Source organism: Serinus canaria, chromosome 3, assembly GCF_022539315.1.
Source record: "Serinus canaria isolate serCan28SL12 chromosome 3, serCan2020, whole genome shotgun sequence".
Lineage (NCBI taxonomy): Eukaryota > Metazoa > Chordata > Aves > Passeriformes > Fringillidae > Serinus > Serinus canaria.
In genome coordinates, this window is record NC_066316.1 from 64570958 (window position 1) to 64591412 (window position 20455).

At 40.9% G+C, this 20455-nt stretch overlaps 1 protein-coding gene across 1 annotated transcript in view; it reads right to left on the minus strand.

Annotated features, from left to right (window-relative positions):
- Window positions 1-20455, minus strand: part of SLC35F1 (solute carrier family 35 member F1) — a 227662-nt gene that overhangs the window by 34395 nt on the left and 172812 nt on the right. The window contains exons 3-4 of the mRNA XM_030236375.2: window positions 14048-14175; window positions 1273-1432 (exon numbers count right to left, since the gene is read on the minus strand). Coding sequence (XP_030092235.1) covers window positions 1273-1432; window positions 14048-14175 — 288 coding nt within the window. The remainder of the gene's footprint in view (window positions 1-1272; window positions 1433-14047; window positions 14176-20455) is intronic.

A 20455-nucleotide genomic window follows, 5' to 3' on the forward strand; every position in this document is an offset into this window, starting at 1 on the left:
CAAATTTACTTAACAGCTATACCCATGCTTCAATAATGAACATGGCAAATAACATCTCATTACTGCAGTTGGATGGCAAAGTGTCAGTGCTCTTCAATCTGTTCCTTGTCTGCTTCCACTGCCCCACATGCTCCTGCTGGTCCACAGCTCACCCGCTCAAGCATGTTACTCTCCAGACTGCTGGGACACAGGATGTTTCTTCTGGAACCCTGGTTTGAAATCTCAATCCCTCTGAAATCAGCCATTCCCAACACAGCCTTGGCTGGCTGATTACACAGCACAGAGTATATTATTTCATTTTTAGCTGGGGCAAGGCTACTTCTGGAGGGGACCAGTAACTAAAAGTCTCCTTTCAGGATTAAGGACAGAGATAAAAGGGGGTAGGGAGATATGGTGAGCACTGTCACAAACTGCATTGTTTTATTTAGTAGCATTCCGGCAAATGCAGTTTTTACAGCACTTGCATTTGTATTCAGAAAGCTGAGTCAAGAATTTTAAATCCCAGTGTATTATGCTCTGCTCACAATTCAGTGCTTTTAATTAAGAATGAAAACTGTGCCTAATTGACAATCTTTGAAAAGAATTTCCAGCCTTCCCACATCATTTGGCTTGGCACTAGAGAAATCAATGTGACAGGGGAAGTTGATCGACGAAATCTAACTCTGTCTAGTCTGCATTAATAGATACACACACATTATTCATATGATGCCACACAGGAAAAAAGAACATTTTACACACAAGGAGGTTCTTTCAAAAACGTTACAGTCAAGTCCCAAAGTTTTAGGAGGAGACTGTGTGCAAAACCCAGCTGGTAGTATGCAGGTTCAGTGTGTTTTAGCACCTACCAAGTGACCCCACCTCTGCAGAAAAACAAGCCAAGTTAAGGAGAAGTAAGAGGACACAGTGGATGAGAGAGGTGCTTATGACTCAGAAATGTATCCAACTTGGAAAGGAAGCTGCTGAGGTTTGCAGTCCAACAGCTAAGCCAAAAGAGAACAAAACTACAAATATTTAGCTGGTCCCCCCCAGCCTGCAGTGAGTTGTAAGACACAGGGACCAAGAAACCTGTTTGCAGCAGTGCTGACTTGTAAGTGGTGACCCCTTTCTGCCCTTCTGACAAAGAGACAACTCTGAATAGTGCAGTGCTTTGGATACATGAAGGTACAGAGTTTTTTGCCAAATTTCCCCTTTTTTTGGCCCCAGTCTGACACACACTGGTCAATGGCTTCTCTGAACAGAACTTGGCCACACAACCCATTCATTCTTCCTTACCTGCTCCTTGCTGTCTCCCAACGAGGACATCTGCTCCTGCCATGCAGCCCATGCCCAGAATGCAGACCACAATCCCAATGAAATGAACTGCCTTGTATCGTACCAGTAAGAAGAACCAGGAGAGGAGTATCACCACTGGGATCACAAAACAGTCTAGGAGCTGTCAAAAAGAAGAAAAGTCAAGAACACATCAACCTGCAAGTACTTAGCCCTGAAGTACTAGGACAGATCCCAGCAGAGGGAAGCAGGGTTAGTTTGTGATAGCACTTTCTACCAAGAGAAAGTGTATTGAAGTGGCTCTTCATACATCAGACACAGGGTAAGACTGTCCATGCCAATTCCATGAATTCAGGAGTGCTGTTGCTCTATGATAACACTTAAAGGCACTGCTCTGGCATTCAGATGCATATTTCAAAGCCATGGGAAGAAAACCTGGGCCAAAAGACAGTCACACCACTCCACCTGGTCCTCACCTCCAGAGATTAATAGACAAGGACTGAAGGTAGTTTTCCTGCAGTCTAGACATACACTTTAATTCAGTCATTTCAGGTCGAGATATGAGGAATGTTCATAACACACAAGTTGACTTGATTTGTTAAATCTGGCTGTATAAATCAGAGTTTTCTGCATGCAGAATGCTTATGAAAAATCTGGCCCCTGTGGCCACTGTTACCTCTGAGAAAATAGAGTCCCATACGCCTTTGAAGGGAAAAAAACCCCAAAACCCCATCTTGCGTGCAGTGCAAGAAACTCACTCTTCTTGTCAATACACCCTTAGAAAAAACTTTCTCAAAGAAATGTTGTGAAATGCAATTTTCAATTGTTTGGTTTTTTTCAGAGATATCAAGCAATAGAACATGTGATAAAAAAAGAAATGTGCCAAATGTTTGTGAGAGGACTGTCAGATTTGCAAACTAAAATATATTTTAGAAACTAAACTGCAAGTCATCAGGAAACAAAAATACTGTGTAAGAAACACCCAAAGAAACTTGACTTTGATCATAGTTCCTTAAAGGATACAGGTATTGAAGAGTTGCAGTTCTGTGGACTAAGGATGGGATTTACCAGATTGTGCAGGATATGCTACTGTTCATTGCCAATTGATACAGCATGCACCAAAGCTGTATCACATGCATCTTCTTCCTAATGAAAATGTCTGGAACAACCAAAGAGGGAGAACTGTGTCCATAGCTCTGGAAAAAAACACTCCAGATATTGTTACCTTTATTTTAGGTGATGGTATTTGATTTTTCCTCCCTTTGAACCCATTATATGTTACTTACTTTCTCAGTGTGATTTAGCACTAAGGACACTGTTATCAAATAAAGATCAAACCCCTTTTAACTTCTTTGTCCTTCCATGTGTTATTTGAAGAAAAAAGATTTTTGGATTATTCCAAGAATTTTACTGCTTAAAAAAATATTTTTTTTGCATATGGGATACATATTTAATAAACATTCTACTTGTGGGATCAGCAAAAATATAAAAACCAATTTTTGGACTGAGAAGAATTTCCCTGAAACTTCCTTTGAAAAACAGGAGTGTGCAGTGAAAACCCATCCATTTCAAGATTTCCCAGACAGCAAGACACAAAAGGCTTCAGAGGAAAACCAGTCTATCAGTGGGACCATGCTTCTCTTGGCAGGCTTTAACAGTCCCAAAGAGCGGCAGAACTGACGAGGGAAATTACAAATGGGAACAGTCAATGCTAAAAGCAGGTTCTGCATTTAAAATGAGAGCTAATAATTTAAAAATCATGGTCAGGCCTCTTTACAGTGAAAACTTTCTGTAGCCGCCCTCCATCCTTTACTGGCAGAACACAAAAAGGGACAAAGTCTGAAAGAACTGGAACAAACTTCTTCGCCTGCATGGGGCCTCTGCTCTGCCCCGTAGCACAGCCAGCCTGTACCCAGCTCACACTGGGCAGCTGGGCTGGGCAGAGACACAAGCAACACTCCACATCCACAGCAACAGCTCCAGCAGCTGGGAGCAGCCATCTCCTGGGGCAGGGAGGGCTGCTGGCAGCGGTACTGAGCACACACATTAAATTCTGGGCATCTGAGGGAAGGGCATCCTTGGTGTGACCTATGGGATGTTGGCACAGCCCAACAGCTCCTGTCTCACTCCACACTCACTCACTGTGCCCACACTCACTGGATGTCTGTCCTTCAGCAGCTGCACTGGCACACACTACTCCCATCTCCTCTGCCAAAGGTGGCACCAAACAGCAAGGAGGCAGGCACTTCTCCCCCTGCTCACAGCTCTCCCTGAAGGTTTGAAGGCCTCTGCCACATTCCCTCCCAGGGCAGCACTGAACAGGTGAATTTAATTTACCATTTTCTGACCTCACCGCAGATTTCCATCCCTTAATGTGTGGCTACAAAGAAGATGGAGGCTCTTTCTTTAACAGAAATCACATGAAGAATCATAGAATCATAAAATTATAGAAGGTTTGGATTGGAAGGGACCTTGAAGATGACCTGGTTCCAAGCTGCCTGCCATGAGCAGAAGCAGCTTCCACTAGACCAGGTTGTTCAAAGCCCCATACAACCTGGCCTGGAACACTTCCACGGATGGAGCATCCACAGCTTCTCTGGGCAACCTGCCTTACCACTCTCACAGGTGGTAAGATCTGTCTGCTGTCTGAACTAATCCTGCACTCCTCCAGGGCCCTTTAAAGCCCTTACCCCTTGTCCTGTCACTACCTGCCCTTAGGAAAAGTCCCTCCCCAGCTCTCCTGTAGACCTCTTTAGGCACTGGAGTGCTGCTACAAGGTCACCCCAGAGCTTTCTCTTTTCCATTCTGAGCAATCCCAATTTTCTCAGCCTTTCTTCAGAGGAGAGGTGTTTCATGCATCTAATCATCTTTGTGGCCTCCTCTGGACTTGCTTCAATAATTCTATGGAGTTCCTGCAATGGGGGCCCCAGAGCTGGATGCAGTATTCCAGGCAGTGTCTCATCAGAGGGGAGTAGAGGGAAGACAAGGGGCAAGGAACACAAGTTACACTGGGAAAGATTTCACCTCAATAAAGAAAGAATTTTTTTTTACAGTGGGAACAAACTCCATGACAGAAATGGTAGGGTCACCAGAGATTTTCAAGATGGGACTGGGTGCTAAATAATCTCATCTAGGCTCCCTTTCCCACAAAAGGCTGGACCAGCTTGGAGGGCTCTCCTAAGCTGGGTTGTTCTGAGTCTAAATTGTTCTGTGAATTTAAAAATTTCTTGTACCTGCCACATGTGTACTTCAACATGCAAATTCCCACTAACAGTCATCTAGAGGAAATTCCTCTCATTCCATAAATATTTAAACATACCTATGCTTTCGAGTATGTGAAGGAGTGTCTTTTAAGTAGTAACATGAAAGGATGTGTGAACAGAACCTTTCACAAATAAACAATGCTGATAACAGCCAGGAAACGCCTCCTTGTGCTGGCAATACAAAGTATAATTCACAAATTGTTATTTGGAATGCTGCAGTATCAATAGGTACAAACAAGAAATGTAGGTAATGTTCACTGACATTATATAGTTCTTAAATTGTGCTAAGTTTATACCTTTAATTAAAGAATAAGGTAGACAGAAATAAATTAGGTTACTAGAATGTAAACAATAGGATAACCTAGAAAATATTAACTTTTTTTCAGGGATTGCTTTGAATTTCACTTCTCCAGGACTAAATTCACCCAGCCTTTCTTTTTTTCCTCAGATAAATCTGTCTAGTAGAAGAAAAAATGCACATGTATTCCACAGACAAAAGATGTGAGATTGAGGATTACCTCATCTGCAACAGGGCTTTTTTATTGATGGGGGTTTTTGCCTTTTTTTCTTTGTTTGTTATTAATTATTTCAGCTATTAAGAAAAAATATTATACCTAATTGTAATTTTTCTGTCTATAACAGTAACAAAGACAGATTATGATTAGCTAAATTTCATTTACAGCATATAAAGGTCAGTTGTTTATAATTATTTCTCAAATAATTATGTCAAATATTTTCCTTCCTTTTTATTGTTTTTTTAACAGGTATTACCTATACCCTGTCGTTAAGGCAAATTAATGAGTGGTCTGATTTTAATCACCATTCCTGTTAATCATAGAAGTTGTTATATCTCACTAACCCAAAAGAAAACATATTTCCTGTGTTGCCATGGGGTGGTGCAGACCACGTTCTTTGACATGGCTGTGTTTGTCTGTGGCTTTCTCCAGTCACAGCTATGGGGCTGCTCTAGAAGGCAGGATACAAAAATATGTAATCTATTGATATCCTGTCCTAAAGAAACTTCTTTTTATTATAAGAATGTTATGTTGTTGTAGAAATTGAAGGTTATTATTTGACTCTAAAAGATACCACACTGCATCTAAGTCTGTTGACGAAACACATTGTTGAAATCTATCTCATCTGATTACTTGTTTGTTAAATTATTATCCTTGTGAATCAAAGACAAATACTCTCTTGCTAACAGTAAAAATGCAGTCTCTGGTATCACAAAATCACCATGTCTCTGCATATCTACAGCAAGAATGTTCTGTCAAATCATTGGAAGGGAGAGCTGGCAAGCTTTAGAAGAGAGGTCTGTAGTACAGAGCGAACTGCTGATCTGCAATGATATCAAAAAGAAAAAAGCTGGTCAGCAAACTCCCTATGGGAACAGCTGAGCTGAATCTTCCTTTTTAAACATTCATTGGATTCTTTTCCCCCCAGAAAAAAAAGCCCTTTTTTTCACATTAGGGGTTTCTCATTAGCGCTGCCCTCCAGCAAATCATGCGGAGAATCAGCTGCAGTCTCTACTTCCCCTTCTCTCCAGAGGGATCAGGAAAACCAGTGTCACATCCATCAAACATTGTATGGTCAAGCACACACCATGGCCACAGAATTTCAGCATGTGACCTGGAAATTTTAATACAACAGCAAGTGCTATAGCCAGTGAGAGACACAGCTTCTGTTATTTACTTGGGTTTTTTCCAAAGGAAAAAAGGGCTTGCTGCCTGTTCAAGTGCTTTTTATCCTCCAGTTTTCAGACCACCTTCACAATATTGCACACACTTGATTCAACAAAACCAGATGAGATGTGAACCCTCCTAGAGCTGGATGCCAGCTCTCAGGGGAGCTGCATTGCAATTCTGCTGCCCTGCCACCAAAACCTTCTGCAGGAAAGGTGTGGATGCTGGCAGCATCTCTGACAGGTTTATTTCAAACAATTCAAATAAAAAAAAGGAGCACAGTTTTTATCTTTCGTGTTTACATTTGATACCTCATCACAACTTTACCCCTTTCTTGCAGGCCTTTTATTTAATCACAAAATTAATGTGAAACCATTAATTTTTCATTCAGTCAAAATATACAGTACTTCAGGTATGGAGACTGGTGAAAGAACCAGTGATGTAATTTGTTTTCAAAAATGTAAAAACGTGTATTTCCATGATGTGGAAAAAACAAAAGTCAGAAGAGTGCTCCCAGTCTTCTCCACTTTGCCCACAAGATCTCCAATTTTTTTCTTACTGCTTCTAGAACTGTTCCTATCAGTTTCTTTAATTCTTTAATCTGTTCTCAGTGTTTTCTTTTTCCCTGTGGACACAGAAACTCACTTAAAACTTTGACTAAAGAAATACCTTTACCTCTATTTGACTTGTATGTATCAAAACCTGAGATGAGGAATCACAGCTTCACCTTTCTGTGCACATAGAAGGAGTTTAGTGGTTTCTTGAAGTTACATTAAGTGAAAGGTGGTGGTTACACCCAACCCACAGTTCCTCTGCTCTAAACTCTCTACACAAGGACATGCCTTACTACCAACATGAATAATCACATCTTGATTCCTTTAAAAAAATACCTTGTCATCATTCTGTACATGAACTCCAGGTGTTCTTATACAGATCTACAGAGCCCCAAGATCGTGCTCTGAGCAGCAAGGGAAGGGAAAATAGATATACACGACATTTTAGATTTGTAGACCATGGAAATGGTCTTTCTTTTAATTGACTTCTTCTGTGATTCTACATACCATTGTCAGAAAAAGATCACTGTAAGACAGTCCTGCCAGCAGGCATGTGTTTCTGCAGAATCACCTCCCACCCCCAATTCCTTAGCTTCTCTCAAAGTAAGCTGACTCTCCTCTCAAAGAGATGGGCAGATGATTTTCTCAAGGTTACTCATTAGAAACTTCTCCATGTCACCACCTCCTTTACCTATGTGAGGCATGAGATCCCTCATGCCTAAGAAAATTCATGGATCTCTCCTACAGGAAAACCTCTGCTTTTGCATGTCACTGCCAATACATGCAAAACGGGCACAAGAGACCATAACCACTGCTCTTGTGTAATGGGCACAGCTCCACTGAATTTAATGAGATTTTGCACATTTATGTTAGTAAAAAGTTTGGCTGGGTGAATTTTGCCTGTAGAGGCAGGAGCTCTGGATACTGAGAGCTCTGTTGACTTCAAACCCATGTACAGAGACTGTGGATACCATAGGACCTGATGCACACCACAGATATGCAATAAGTTAAAAGACAGAACAGTAACTGAAATCTGATAATAAATCAGATACAAGACAGCCTCTCACAGTATAAATGTGCAGTATGCAACACTTCTGCAAAATGCTGATCTGCAAACTTTATTAACATTGCTCTATTTCCTCACTGCCCTGAAGCAGAACAGGAAAGTATGGTCAATCTTGCATTCATAGGATGGGAAGAGGAAGGGAAAGAGTGGAATTTATCTCTGCTTTTGGGATAATTCACATTAGCAGCCACCAGAAAAAGTGGATCAACAACTTCAATATTGCACATCCCCTGCTCCCTGCCTTCCAGATTTGCTTCAAACCCATCTCAAACCTTCTGCCTCAATGTACTTTAAGTCCACAGGGACCAAGAACAAAGTAAAGACTATTGCCATCCAGCTCTCCTATAATAAGCACTTACTGCTGACTCCTTTCCTTTTCTGGTGGCTGTTGTTGAGATATGAAAACTGCCAGAGGTAATTGGAAGTGTGATGTACTGCTCAGCCTCACAGTGATCTAAGAGTTGAGAACATCAGCATCACAGCTTTATAGCCTGTCTCCTGGTGTCTATAAATCCCAGCTTTTACTACCTTTGTTTTCATCATGCCAATCAAAGGCTTGATTGCCCAAGGAATAAATTACCAGATAAATCGCAATATGGAAACATCTCTGTCTCCTTGACAGTGCCTCTCTTCTTATGACATAGTATGTATACTCTGCAGTATTATTATGCAAGGTGTTGCAGAAATAATCCAGATTTCTGTGTGATGTCGTAATATAGAAAAAGGATAACCTGCAGAAAGTGCAACATGAGTGTAATGTGGAGATGGAGCGAGGAGAGCTAATTAATTTTTGGTAAGGGTGAAGGGTGAGGGCAGCCTGCCTCCTGACACAGCTTGATATGATGAGAAAGCAACTGCTGGCAGAAAAGATCACAATTGTTAGTATATAACACGCTTAGTGGAAGACATGGATTTGGGAGGATGTGTGTATGTGGTACACTGTAAATGCAGTACAGGTAAGTTGCAGTTAAAACACAGTTTCAAGGAAATTTAATATCTAGATCTAAGTAACTGCAACAACTTCAGAATCTTTTAATTCCCTATGGGGGACGCAATTTTATCTGCTGTGTAAAACTGTCTCTAACAGTATTTAAAACATCCTTCCTGAATAGTTATTAAACCTTCCACAGGCATACACCAGGGCTGTTTTAAAACCCATTAGGATTAACAGGACATGCATTACCACAGGCAGTCCGAGAGTTAAGTACGTCGCTTTTAAAACAAGTCCACGGGACCAGGTGCTGGTGTACAAGGCAGTGCTTAGTGTCCCTTCTGTATCTGGTACAGCTGACGTGCAAGGAGGCTGCAAAATGTTCTGCAAGTCAGAGTAACACAACAAACAGAAACTAAAGATCATTTCACGAGTTTGGGCCATCTGGGAATCAACACACCTATGCCTGATAACATTAAGTGTGACTGATCTCTGGTACTTCTCAAAATAGGTGGGTTTGGATACCAAACTGATCCACTTATAAACTCCTGTGTCTTTTACTTGACTCAGTTTTTTAAGAGTACCATCTGGGGAACAGTATTCTTGTACTAGCCTGTGCATTTTCATGGAGATAAAAAAGCTTGAGTTGCCATGCCCTCCGCTGAGATGGAGTTATGTCAAGCCCTTTCTGTGGGCCACTGCTTTAAAAGCTATGACTTAATGAAAAAGGTGGCTCCACACTTACAATTTGAAAAGCACTCCAGGCTTTCTGCAAGCACTTGAGGCGTGCTAAGATCATATCTAACAAATTGAGTTCCTTAGGATACTTTGATGTAGCAATACTTTCAGGGTTTTTAGTGGAGGCAGGTATTTAGGCATCTCTCTGCATCAATACAGAATCACTCTGGGCATGCAAAGAACCAGAGCTTAAAGTTACCAAAGAAGAAGCAGCCTGATAGGCTAAAACATGTTTTCATGCCCCAAGATCGTGCTCTGAGCAGCAAGGGAAGGGATAATAGGTGTCCACAACATTTTAGATTTGTAGACAGTTAGATGTGAGTTTCTTGCATTGTTCTATTGAACCGAGTCTTTGGATTGCACTGCTGGTGCTTAAAAGGGGTAACCTGGACTTTAGCCTTAGCAAATGACCTGCACTGAAATGACTGAAACATAAATAGCGCATTGATTTTCAATCTAAATTCTACATCACCTAATTTGTAAGGGAGGCATTTTACTTGTTTGTTGGGGTTTTTTTAAAGAGGAAAATTATGTGTTTCTGGGCTTCACAGTACTTTACTTTCATCTTATGATGAAACTGACTGCCACATTCTCCAATAGTAATTATAGAGTACATGAGGATTTGAAATAATCAGAAGCATGTCCAAAAGTAAAGGTTAGGTACCACATTCATTTCTGATTTGTGCCTACGTGTTCTCATCCTCTGTGATTCTGAAGGCATTTACAGCAAGATATGTAGGAAGGTTTATCAGAAAATCCTGTTTCCCAGATCAAAGCCAAAAGAGAATCTTAAAATATAGAAAAATTTGGGTGTGAAACACTGAAAAGAGTAGGGCACCATTTTTAGTCTTTTCGTGGAACCACGATGAAATAATACCGAATATTAAAAACCAAAAGGATGGAGTAAAAACTGGAAAGTCTGACAGTCCTAAGAGTTTAAACCTACTTAGAAAACAAAACTGTTGAATGCTAAGAGTTTTTTGGTGAAGCTGAAATCAAAGCATTTGCAATAAAGGTGAATTTTTCCTGTTAAGCTTTGGCTTTCTGCTGAGACCAGCGTAATGGTTTTTTTGCCTAAAAGCACCACAAGCACTGCACACTTGCATGTTAGTTTTCCATGACAGAGCAGAGATGTCATGTGGAAAAAAGGATATGCTACCAAAATGGTCCATGTACCACCACTATAAAAATACTACAAAATTTCTCATTTACTCAAGTGACAATTTCAAAACCTCTTACGTTTTCTCCATCAAAAAAGCCTTGATGTACATCCTGTTGAGTATAAAATCTATAAAATGGAATTGACTTGAAGGGCTCCCTTCTCAGCCCAGTGTGTACACAGGCATAGCTCCCACAGCCTTCAGGCAGACATGCTGATTTGTGGCAGGTAGCAATAGCTTCTTGGGTCTCAGTTCTGAAAGAATCTGAACATTTTTTGCTTTGTGCCTACAAGCGTTTATGGCCTTCCAGGTAGAGCTCCTGCAGGATCAGGCCTTGCAGGATAGAGAGTTCCTTTCTCTTGAGAGTTGTTTCCTTCTTCAAAGATCAGGTTCTAGGAAAAGTTTTCTTTTCTTCACCTTCTATTTTCCACTTTTTCAGTCTTCATTTCATACAACAACACACTTAGACCAATGCTGAATAATTCCCTAAGCAGCTTCTGTCTCATCTTTAAATGAAATAGGGTGTTTGGCCACATTTCAGAAAATGTGTCATTTGATTCAACATCTTAATGCATTACCTCATACTTGTCCCATTCTCATTGTATCTTTGGGCTCGTCACTTAGAAGCTCATTCTCATTAGGGCATGAAATGAATTTAAAATGCAGCAGGTATTCCCAGTCACTCCATATGTATCCCAGCAAATAAGGACAGCTACGGGAAAAGGTGACCCTGTATTCACTCAATGCCTGGAAAAAAAGCTTGACAACGTTTGAGTTCCTGCCTATTTCTTCTTTCAAGCTACACAGGAAAGAACCTGAGCTCTGTTGTAATTTTGATGTGGAAGAGGTCTAAAAATGGACATGACATTGTCTGTGCCCTCTGACAGCTCTCCTGATCCACCCTCCTCTCTCTCCCCCTCAGTTTAAAAGGAGAACATGGATGATTTCAGCTAACAAATTCCCTGTCGAGGCACAGGCAATGCCCTTGAACTCTCCTGCCTGCTTCCCTATCCCACTGTAACTTTTTATCTGTTGACACAATACACTAAAGGCCATGCTCATTGCATTGCTGGCTCCAGGATCTGCATCTTCTGGAAGGGGGGGGGGTCACAGGTCTGGCCTGATGAACCTTTGATACGTGCTTGTTGGTGGCTTTGGGAGATGGGATTTAATGACCCGAATCATCCTGCTCAGTTCTCTATTTATACTTGCTGAGAGTGAATCACACAAAAGAAGCAATTCAGTTTGCTTTTCTCTTCGAGGCCTTTAGTGGCTGTAAAATCAGAGAATATGAGATTTATGTGGATTTAAGCTTTATTCTATACTAAGTAATCAGATTTGGAAAAGTGTTAAAAACAATATTACATTGTCTGGGCATGATTCAATGAATCCTCAAACCCGGATTCTGATGCCAGAGGCACTTGTGAATATTTAGCATAAACCTCATTCAGATTCCTTGAATTCATAGCTTTCTTCTATATTTGCCTCTTATTCCATTAAAGAAGCTCAGGATTTTCCAATACTGCTTTTCAGCTATGGAAGAAATATACTCTTAATTAGCTTTGATCCTGCAAAACATTAACTGGCGTTCTTTTATTTCATTAACTCTAATGCAAACTTCAGGTAAGTAAAGTGTAAAATGCATTGAACACTACCTACTGTTACTCAGTTATTTAAAAATAATGTAAAGAGGCACTAGGCTTGTTTTAGAACAAGTAGCAATTAAGCATTCAATGATTTCCCAAGACAGACAATTTCCAGAATCTTAAAAATGTTTCTCTTATTCACTTTTCCACTTAAATTGAAGGAGTCTGATTCTTTTGTGGTTTTATATATAAAATATCCAGATTGTATCTTTGAAGAAATCGGTACCCTAGCTTTTGCACATATAATTTTTTAGCAGGGACTATACTTTTCGATAGCTGCAGCTGAAGTGTTATATAACACATCTAAGGGCTTGCACTGAAGTCAGACTTCTTCATAAAAAACTGCATTCATTTTACTTAATGACAACTCTCGCACTCTGATCTAATTACGGGATCCTAAACATCCTCTAGCTGGTTTGCTTGGCAAGGCTGTGACAGCAGTGGGGGCTGCAGGGCTGGCTTCTCTGAGAAGCAGCCAGAAGCTGACAGAGCCACTGGCACTTGTCTCCGATTTGAACCCGCTACTGGCCAAGGCTGAGCCCATCCCAATGGCAGTGGTAGCACCTCTGGGATAACACAGGTAAGCACGGAGAAAAAAAAGCAACCCTGTGCATCAGAGATTGGAGCTGGAGAGAGGAGTGAGAACATGTGAGAGTAGCAACTCTGCAGACACCAAGAGCAGAGCAGAAGGAAAGGGAGGAGGTGCTTCATGTGCCAGAGCAGAGATTCCCCTGCAGCCCGTGGTGCAGACCATGGAGACAGAATGTCCTTCTGCAGCCCATGGAGGTTCACAGTGGAGCAGAGATTCACCTGCAGGCTGTGCAGAACCCCGAGCTGGAGCACTGCTCAAAGGAGGCTGTGATCCCTTGGAAGCCCTGTGTTAGAGCAGGCTGCTGGCAGGTCCTGTGGACCCATGGAAAAAGAATCCCATGCTGGAGCAGGTTTGCTGGGACAATTTGTAACCCCAGAGGGGACCCACTCTGAAGCTGCTGGTTCCTGAAGGGCTGCACCTTTGAAATGGACCCGTGCTGGGGCACTTTGTGAAGAACCACAAAGCCTGTAGAAAGGACTTACAGGGGACAAGTTGGTGGAGAAGTATCTCCTCTGGGAGGGATCCCACACTGGAGTAGGGGAAGAATGTGAGTGATTTGACTGGTAATAAATTAAACTAATTTGCCCAAGTTGAGTCTGTTTTGCTTGAGATGGTAACTGGTGAGTGATCTGTCCCTCTCCTTATCATGACCCACAAAACTTCCCTTATATTCCCTCCCCCCTGGTCCAGCTGTGGAGGAGAGTAATACAGTGGCTTTGGTGGACACCTGGTGCCCAGGCAGGGTCCACCCACCCCAGACCTTTAGAAACTCAGATCTAATTAAGGAATCCTAAAAGAAGTGCTTGCATTTTCTCCAAGTACAATACAAAGTGAGAAAAACATTTCAGCTAGTCTGAAAATATTTCCTCAAAGGATTAAATTATGTAGATAATGACAAAAATGTGGTTACGTATGGTTTAGCACAGAGAAATAAAATGAAAGAATGTTTTTGTACAGTTTGGAAAATACTGAGTATTAAAAATAGTCCAGTCTGAAAAAATGTGTCTTACAAGTCAGCATTAAAAAGTACACAGAAGTCAGAGGCAGCAATTAGCTATTGGTTCACTGAAGCCAATGGATACTGCACTACTGACCCCACTGAACCTATTATCTTTCCTCAAAAGAGCAAATCCTTTGAGTCCTTACCTGTACACTGGTAAGAGTTGTGTATTGATAAGCTTTGACTACCAGGTAGTTGGCTTCTATATCTATTATCCCCAGGATCATGTACTTCCACCATCTCCTCTTCAAAATTGCCAGCAAGTTTTCTTCTCCTGTGGCAGCAAACAAGAACAGTTATGTAAGAGTGAGGTTTACATGCCCCAAATACCTGCCTGTCCAGAAAAATTATCTAGACCTCTTGCATTTACACTATGCAGTTGAAAGCCACCATATACAAGAGGTACTGCAAGGAAGTGAAAACTAACACACCTTATTTGTCTAGCAGATATTAAAAGAGCCAGCTTGGCAAAGTAATATATACACATATATGTGCACATTTAAAGTGCTAAAGAATAGAGTAGTTATACTTTTTATACTTTACATCTATACTTTCCATACACTCTTGATAAAATGTTGTATGCTGCACATATGATGCAACAGGTTTTTGCCAGATTGGGAGATTATCAGTATTTTTAAATATGATGGAATATTAGAGCAGGAGAGTAACAGCATCACATTGGGGCATAGGACTGATCCTGTTCCAAGGATGGTTATTCTGATCCTAGAGGTTCAAAGTTTCAGACTTGTTTTGAGAAAGGCTGCACTGATACATATTTTGGGTGGCAGTTGCTCTGCTCCCAGAATCTTTTTTCTAAAGCCGGCAGGTTTGCTGCCTTCTATGGCAACCCTGTCAATCACCCAGTATTTAATCTTCACCACTTGAAAACTGACACTACAATACAGCCTGCAGATCAAACCCAACTTTCAAAAGGTCAAAGCATTCCTCATGGTAGACTAGGGTTCATTGTTCTCCATTCAAAAGCAAACAGCTCATTAATTAGGGTGGGCAAACCTGTGACTTATTTGCATTACAGTGAGTTCCACACATGATGAGACTTCACTGTGAAAGGGGCAGACTGTGACTGAACACTGTAGGACTGGAGGTCTTTCAGAGTCTGTAGCCTAGAAAGGAATCTAAGTGGGGTTTACTTGTACTGCCAAAGTGCGAAAAATGGTATATGAACTGTCTTGAAACTTTCAAAGCAAGCTCCACTATTCTGAGGTTTTTTCACATTGCTGTAGCTTTTCTAAGTGCCTGGGATCATGAAAATAGGTGATGGAAAACACAAAAGAAAAGGATCATTATTGTCCATTGCCACCAAAACTTGCTCAGGCTTCCCAATTCTCCTTCATCACAAGTGTGTTCACTCTCTGGTTCAAATGGAACTGGTGATATATGGGCTGCGTACCATGGCAGAACCAGCATGCTCTCTATAGCACAGGCATCTCAGATCTTATAAGACTCAAACATTGTAAAACCGAAAACTACTTCAAAAGTTAATTCAAAAATCATAGCTGCTAAAGCTTGGCCCTGATGAGTGACCTGAATGGGTGTTTACCTGAATGAAACATCTGAATAATTTCATGTTTGTTCATTAACAGATGCTCACACATACACTCTTTCAGTGGGACATTATTTGGCAACAGCCTAATATTTGTTACAGTGATAATGACATTGAATGCAAAACTGTAAATGTCAAAAGTTTTCTTTCCCTTTCCTTCCTCCTTCCCCTCCTTTCTCCTCTTTCCCTCTCTTTCTTTCAGTAAGCAGCAGAAAAATAGCAGAAACAAGATGGTGAGTAGAGTAATACTTAAGACAATGAATAATGAGTAAATACATTTAATCATACCACACTTCCCTGTTACACTTCAGACATAATTATGACTACATTTATGTACTTTTATGATGGTTTGAGCATGCAGAATTATTTCCTTTATTTTAAAAATATATTTAGGGGAAGTTTTTAAAGGGAATTTATACTGAAATCAGCATAAACCACACTAAGTCCTTTACAAGACTTAAATCCTTCACAGGTACTGAAACTGTATCTCAAGATTTTATGCTGCCCAGACAATGCCTTTAAAGCATCAACTGGAAAACAACAATGCAATGGAAAGATGTGGGTAAAGTTGCAGAGTAATTTCTCATTTTAATTGTAAAGATAAAGCCAAAAAAAGCGAAGAGATCAAACTGCAGTCTCTATTCCAATGGTGGAAATCCCACCTGAATCCCTTTTTGCTACAATAGGACCTTGATGGTACCTACAAAAGCAGAGAGAAGCAGCGGGCTCAAGAACTGCACTGGCAGTGGGTTGGTTGACTGAGCCAGGACTATGGGCATCACTTAAGGCCTCTTGGTGCCTTTGGCTTGCCAGTGCTCTCTCCAGTTTCCAGCCACAGGTCACTGTGTTGCTCAGATGTGGCCAACTAAGTCAGCTTTAACAATAAATGTTTGGCTATGGCTTCTGGCTAATGGGTAAAGTTAGAGTTTCCAGTGAGGGGAATTAACTCTTCTACAATTTAAACTGGCACACACAGTTCTCTCTTTTTGCTTTCTTAATTCTTTCTTTGCTCTTGATGAAAATAAGAGAAATACTTGATATATGGTAACTTATCTTTGATTTAGATCTCTGAGATATTCCAAACTGCAAAAGAGCAGTTTCTGCTGAGAATGCTGGGCAGAGCAAAAAGCTCAGGAATCACTTCCAAAGTGGGAGACCTTTTGGGGAGATAGGCAGTAGTAAGATGATCAGTCCAGTGCTATGGACAAATCAAGGCAGAGGCAGTGGAGTCCTGGTTTTGACAGGTGGCTGAAATGGAGTCACCATTCTCAAGTGTCCCAGTTTAGCAAAAAACACCCAATAAAAGGCAACAGTGGGAGATAACCTGGAGAAGGTGTGGGGCTGCCAGCAGGACAGGACCTCTGAACAGCAATCACAGATTGCAAACTCGGTGAATTCAGAAACCGAAGAGAATGGAAATGGGAGTCAAGGAGATAAGTGGGAAGCCTTGACTTGTGAAGACTAAAAGGAAAAGCAGAGAGAATCAAGAGCTTTATTCTAAGACTCACATTCTGAATAGCAATAAACATTGCCTTTGTGTAAAAACAATGATGGAAACACAACCACCACACTGTATTAAAAACAAAGCAAAAAGAGACAATCTGAGTTTTTAAAAATATATTTCCCTCGATGACAACTCCAAGCAAACTAATTATTCATGTCTTTTGAGTTGTAAGCATAGTAGACCAGAAGGACCAAATGTAGATGCTTACACCTGAACCAGCTGGTAAAGAATTTTAAAGGTTTTTTTTCAGCTTTTTTTAAAATGTGATTTCATTAGAATGAGATACAGTAGGAAGAGAGATTATTTCAGATCATGTCTTTTTATTATTACTGCAATACATCTGTGACTAGGAGTTTCAGCCAGTCATATAAACAAATATTAAACCATAAAGTGTGCAGGTTAGCTTAAGGGCAACATTTCCCATGAGACAAAGCACATATTGATGCCAGTGAATATGCATTTATGTAAGTGCACACAGTAATGCTGTCTTTAGAGACTGCCTTCTTTTGATAGAGGTCCTTCAAAAAACAACCCCCAACTCCTTTCAGCACTTGAGCTTCTGAAAATGTAAGTCTTCATTTTCAGTCTAATCCAAATGTAATGTAGATTTAAAAGTAAGTTTCCTGTTAAGAATGTTTTAAGATTCAGAAGTCCAGCATAGTCTTATTGCAGAGAAATAAAAACCTTATCTTCTTGCTCTTTCTAGAATTATATTTTAAGTTTTAATTTTTTTACTAATTTTGCAGTGAGACACACTTGACAGCTATATATACAAAGGAGGTCTTAGTGTTTGGAAGAAAGCTACAGCTTTGCATCTGCTGTCTTGAATTAAAAATCAACAAATAAGCTGCTTTGTGGAAGAGATGGTTTTATATCTTGTAATAAGGATTTATCCCTGGGGGGGTTACAAAATTAAAAATAAATTAGAGAGCAAATTGAAAGAGGCTTTAGCTGTGCAGTGTCTACCAAATATACAAATGCACATGTACAAAGCCCTTTTTACATTCATCCACACAGCCACGGAGGTACAATAAAAAAACCCAACAACCATTAAGACAGCAAATTCCCAATTATTTGTGTATGGGCTTGGGACACAGATAGAATAACAGCACTGCCAGACCAGAAAATCAGCAGATTGCTTCTCTTTCATCCACTGCAGTCTCTCTCTTTTACTTTAGATGACAACTTGCTTTTTAGATCAAGATCATCAAAGGAGCTGTGCTCTCCTTTTTCCTTACAGAGTTTAGCAGAGAGAGCTAAATGAGTGCAGGAGACTTGCAAGGGGGAAGGCAGACTGGGGAGGGCTGCCAGGCACTCTGGTCCTCCCCTGCCTCTCACAAGAGTGCCAGAGCCAAGCGCTGCATGGTAAAGAAGCAAAATCCTCACAAAGGATCAGGATTATACCAGGATTTCCTTATTACCTCGCTGTTTGAAAAAGAATTTCAACTACAAATCAAAATTACAGGATAATTGTTTCTTTTGAATTTTTGTCCATTATAGCCAGTCTTGCAGACACAGAGCTTCCTCAGTGCAAACATTATTTCTCTGCAGACTTTGCAGACATCCAGCCCTACCCAGGACAGGGGGAAGGAGGCAGTCAAATGGGGTTACACTCTGTAGGGGTAACACAGATTTTTTTACAAAGCCAAAAGGCTCCCATGCCTGAACAATAAAACTTTGCTTGTCTTCTGCTTGGTCAAGTAGCTGGTTCAGGAGGCTGAGGACCTGCTGTAGGAGACCTAAACCTCTGCACAAAAGCTGAAAAGAACTTAATTTTTTTTTTTGTTCCTCTCCTGTGTGACTTTACACCCTCTGATCCAAAAAGGTTTCTTATTTCCTCATATCAACTTGTATTACTGATGATTACTTTATGGGAATACCGATGCCTAAAGACAAAACACCAACACTGCTAAATTACTTACACAAGAGGGAAAATGCACTCTTACAGGAGTACTTCACTAGTCTGGCTCCCCACAGCACCTGAAAATACCCTGTTCCCCTCACAGATGACTGCTTGCAGGCTGCACTGCTTTTGTCCTGTGCCACATTTTCAGCAAGCCTTTGGGAGACTAGATGGCATCATTTCCCTTCGCCTCCTCAGAACATCTGATCTTACCCAACCTGTTCCTAGTCACAGCTCCCTCCTGCTTCCTCTCTCTCAGTGGGAAAACTGCGTTGGTGTAACAGCCCTGAGCTGCTGCTGCTGCTGCAACTGGCTCTCACATGTTCCTGCTCCTTGTCCTGTGCCAGCTGGTGCTTGTGGGGCTGTGCAGTGAGCCAGGGCAAAGTCTTGCCTAAAACCAAAGATTTGGGATTTTCAGATTAGTTTTCAGACTGTGTCCTGAGCAGCCTGTGACCAAATCCATATTACTCTTGTGGGAGGTGAGCATCAAGTAAGCAGATCCAGGCAAGGGACAAGTTTCTCCTTCTCTGATACTGGGCAGGCTTAGCCTATTAACCTGACACAACACAGCATTCCCTTGACTAAATTACAAGCTCATTTGAAGTGTTTTGACTTGTTATTTCCTTTTGGAGATTTTGCAGAACAGTCTCTTTTGACTGTGGATGTAGATCATAATAGTTGAAGTCAGATCTAGGAATTTGAACATTCATTTTCATAAAACAAGAAAGGATCAATTTTCGGTGCCTTGATTTTGATCCAGCCTAAGATCTTTGTTAGATGTTATAATCTTCAGATGTTTTATTTCATGAGATTACTGGTTGTTACTTTAAGGGGTAAATTACAATTTAAGCTACACAAGTAAAGTTGCTGATCATGCCTCAGTTTCTCTCCTCCTGCCCACCCACTGGATCACACTTGGTTTTCCCTTTGGTGGCAGACACAATGCTTGGTGTCACTACCACAGGATACTGCAAAGAACAGTCTATGTCCAGAACCATGTAAGAACTGAAGAAAGCCTGGATCAGTACACTGTTTGAAAAAAAACCAAAAAACCAACCACCAAAAAACCAAACCACCTGCTAAACTCCCAGCCTTTTAATGTGTCAAGATAAAAACCACTGTGCTATTTCTAATACACAATTTTTTAAATTCAAGCTGGTTTATCCCCTAGGCTAAATTTAGGCTTTCCCAGAAATGGCAGAATGTATCTCAGTCTGTAATGCAGAGGGACATGAGGAGAAGCTGCAGCCTTCCCCCAAACCAAAGAGTTGATCATATCTTTCTGAATGAAATCTTCAATATTGATTTCTGATCTACAATACTCTCAGTCTTAAGTTACCTCTAAGCTAACACTGTAGTCTGTCAGCTTTTGGCTCACTTTCACACAGAACTACTTCAAAACAGGCTGCTGGACAGATGATCACCACAGATCCCTTCCAACTGTAATACGCCTTTCGCCTTTCTCCTTTTCCGTTTCTCCTTTCCTTTCCTTTCCTTTCCTTTCCTTTCCTGTCCTTTCCTTGCCTTTCCTTTCCTTTCCTTTCCTTTCCTTTCCTTTCCTTTCCTTTCCTTTCCTTTCCTTT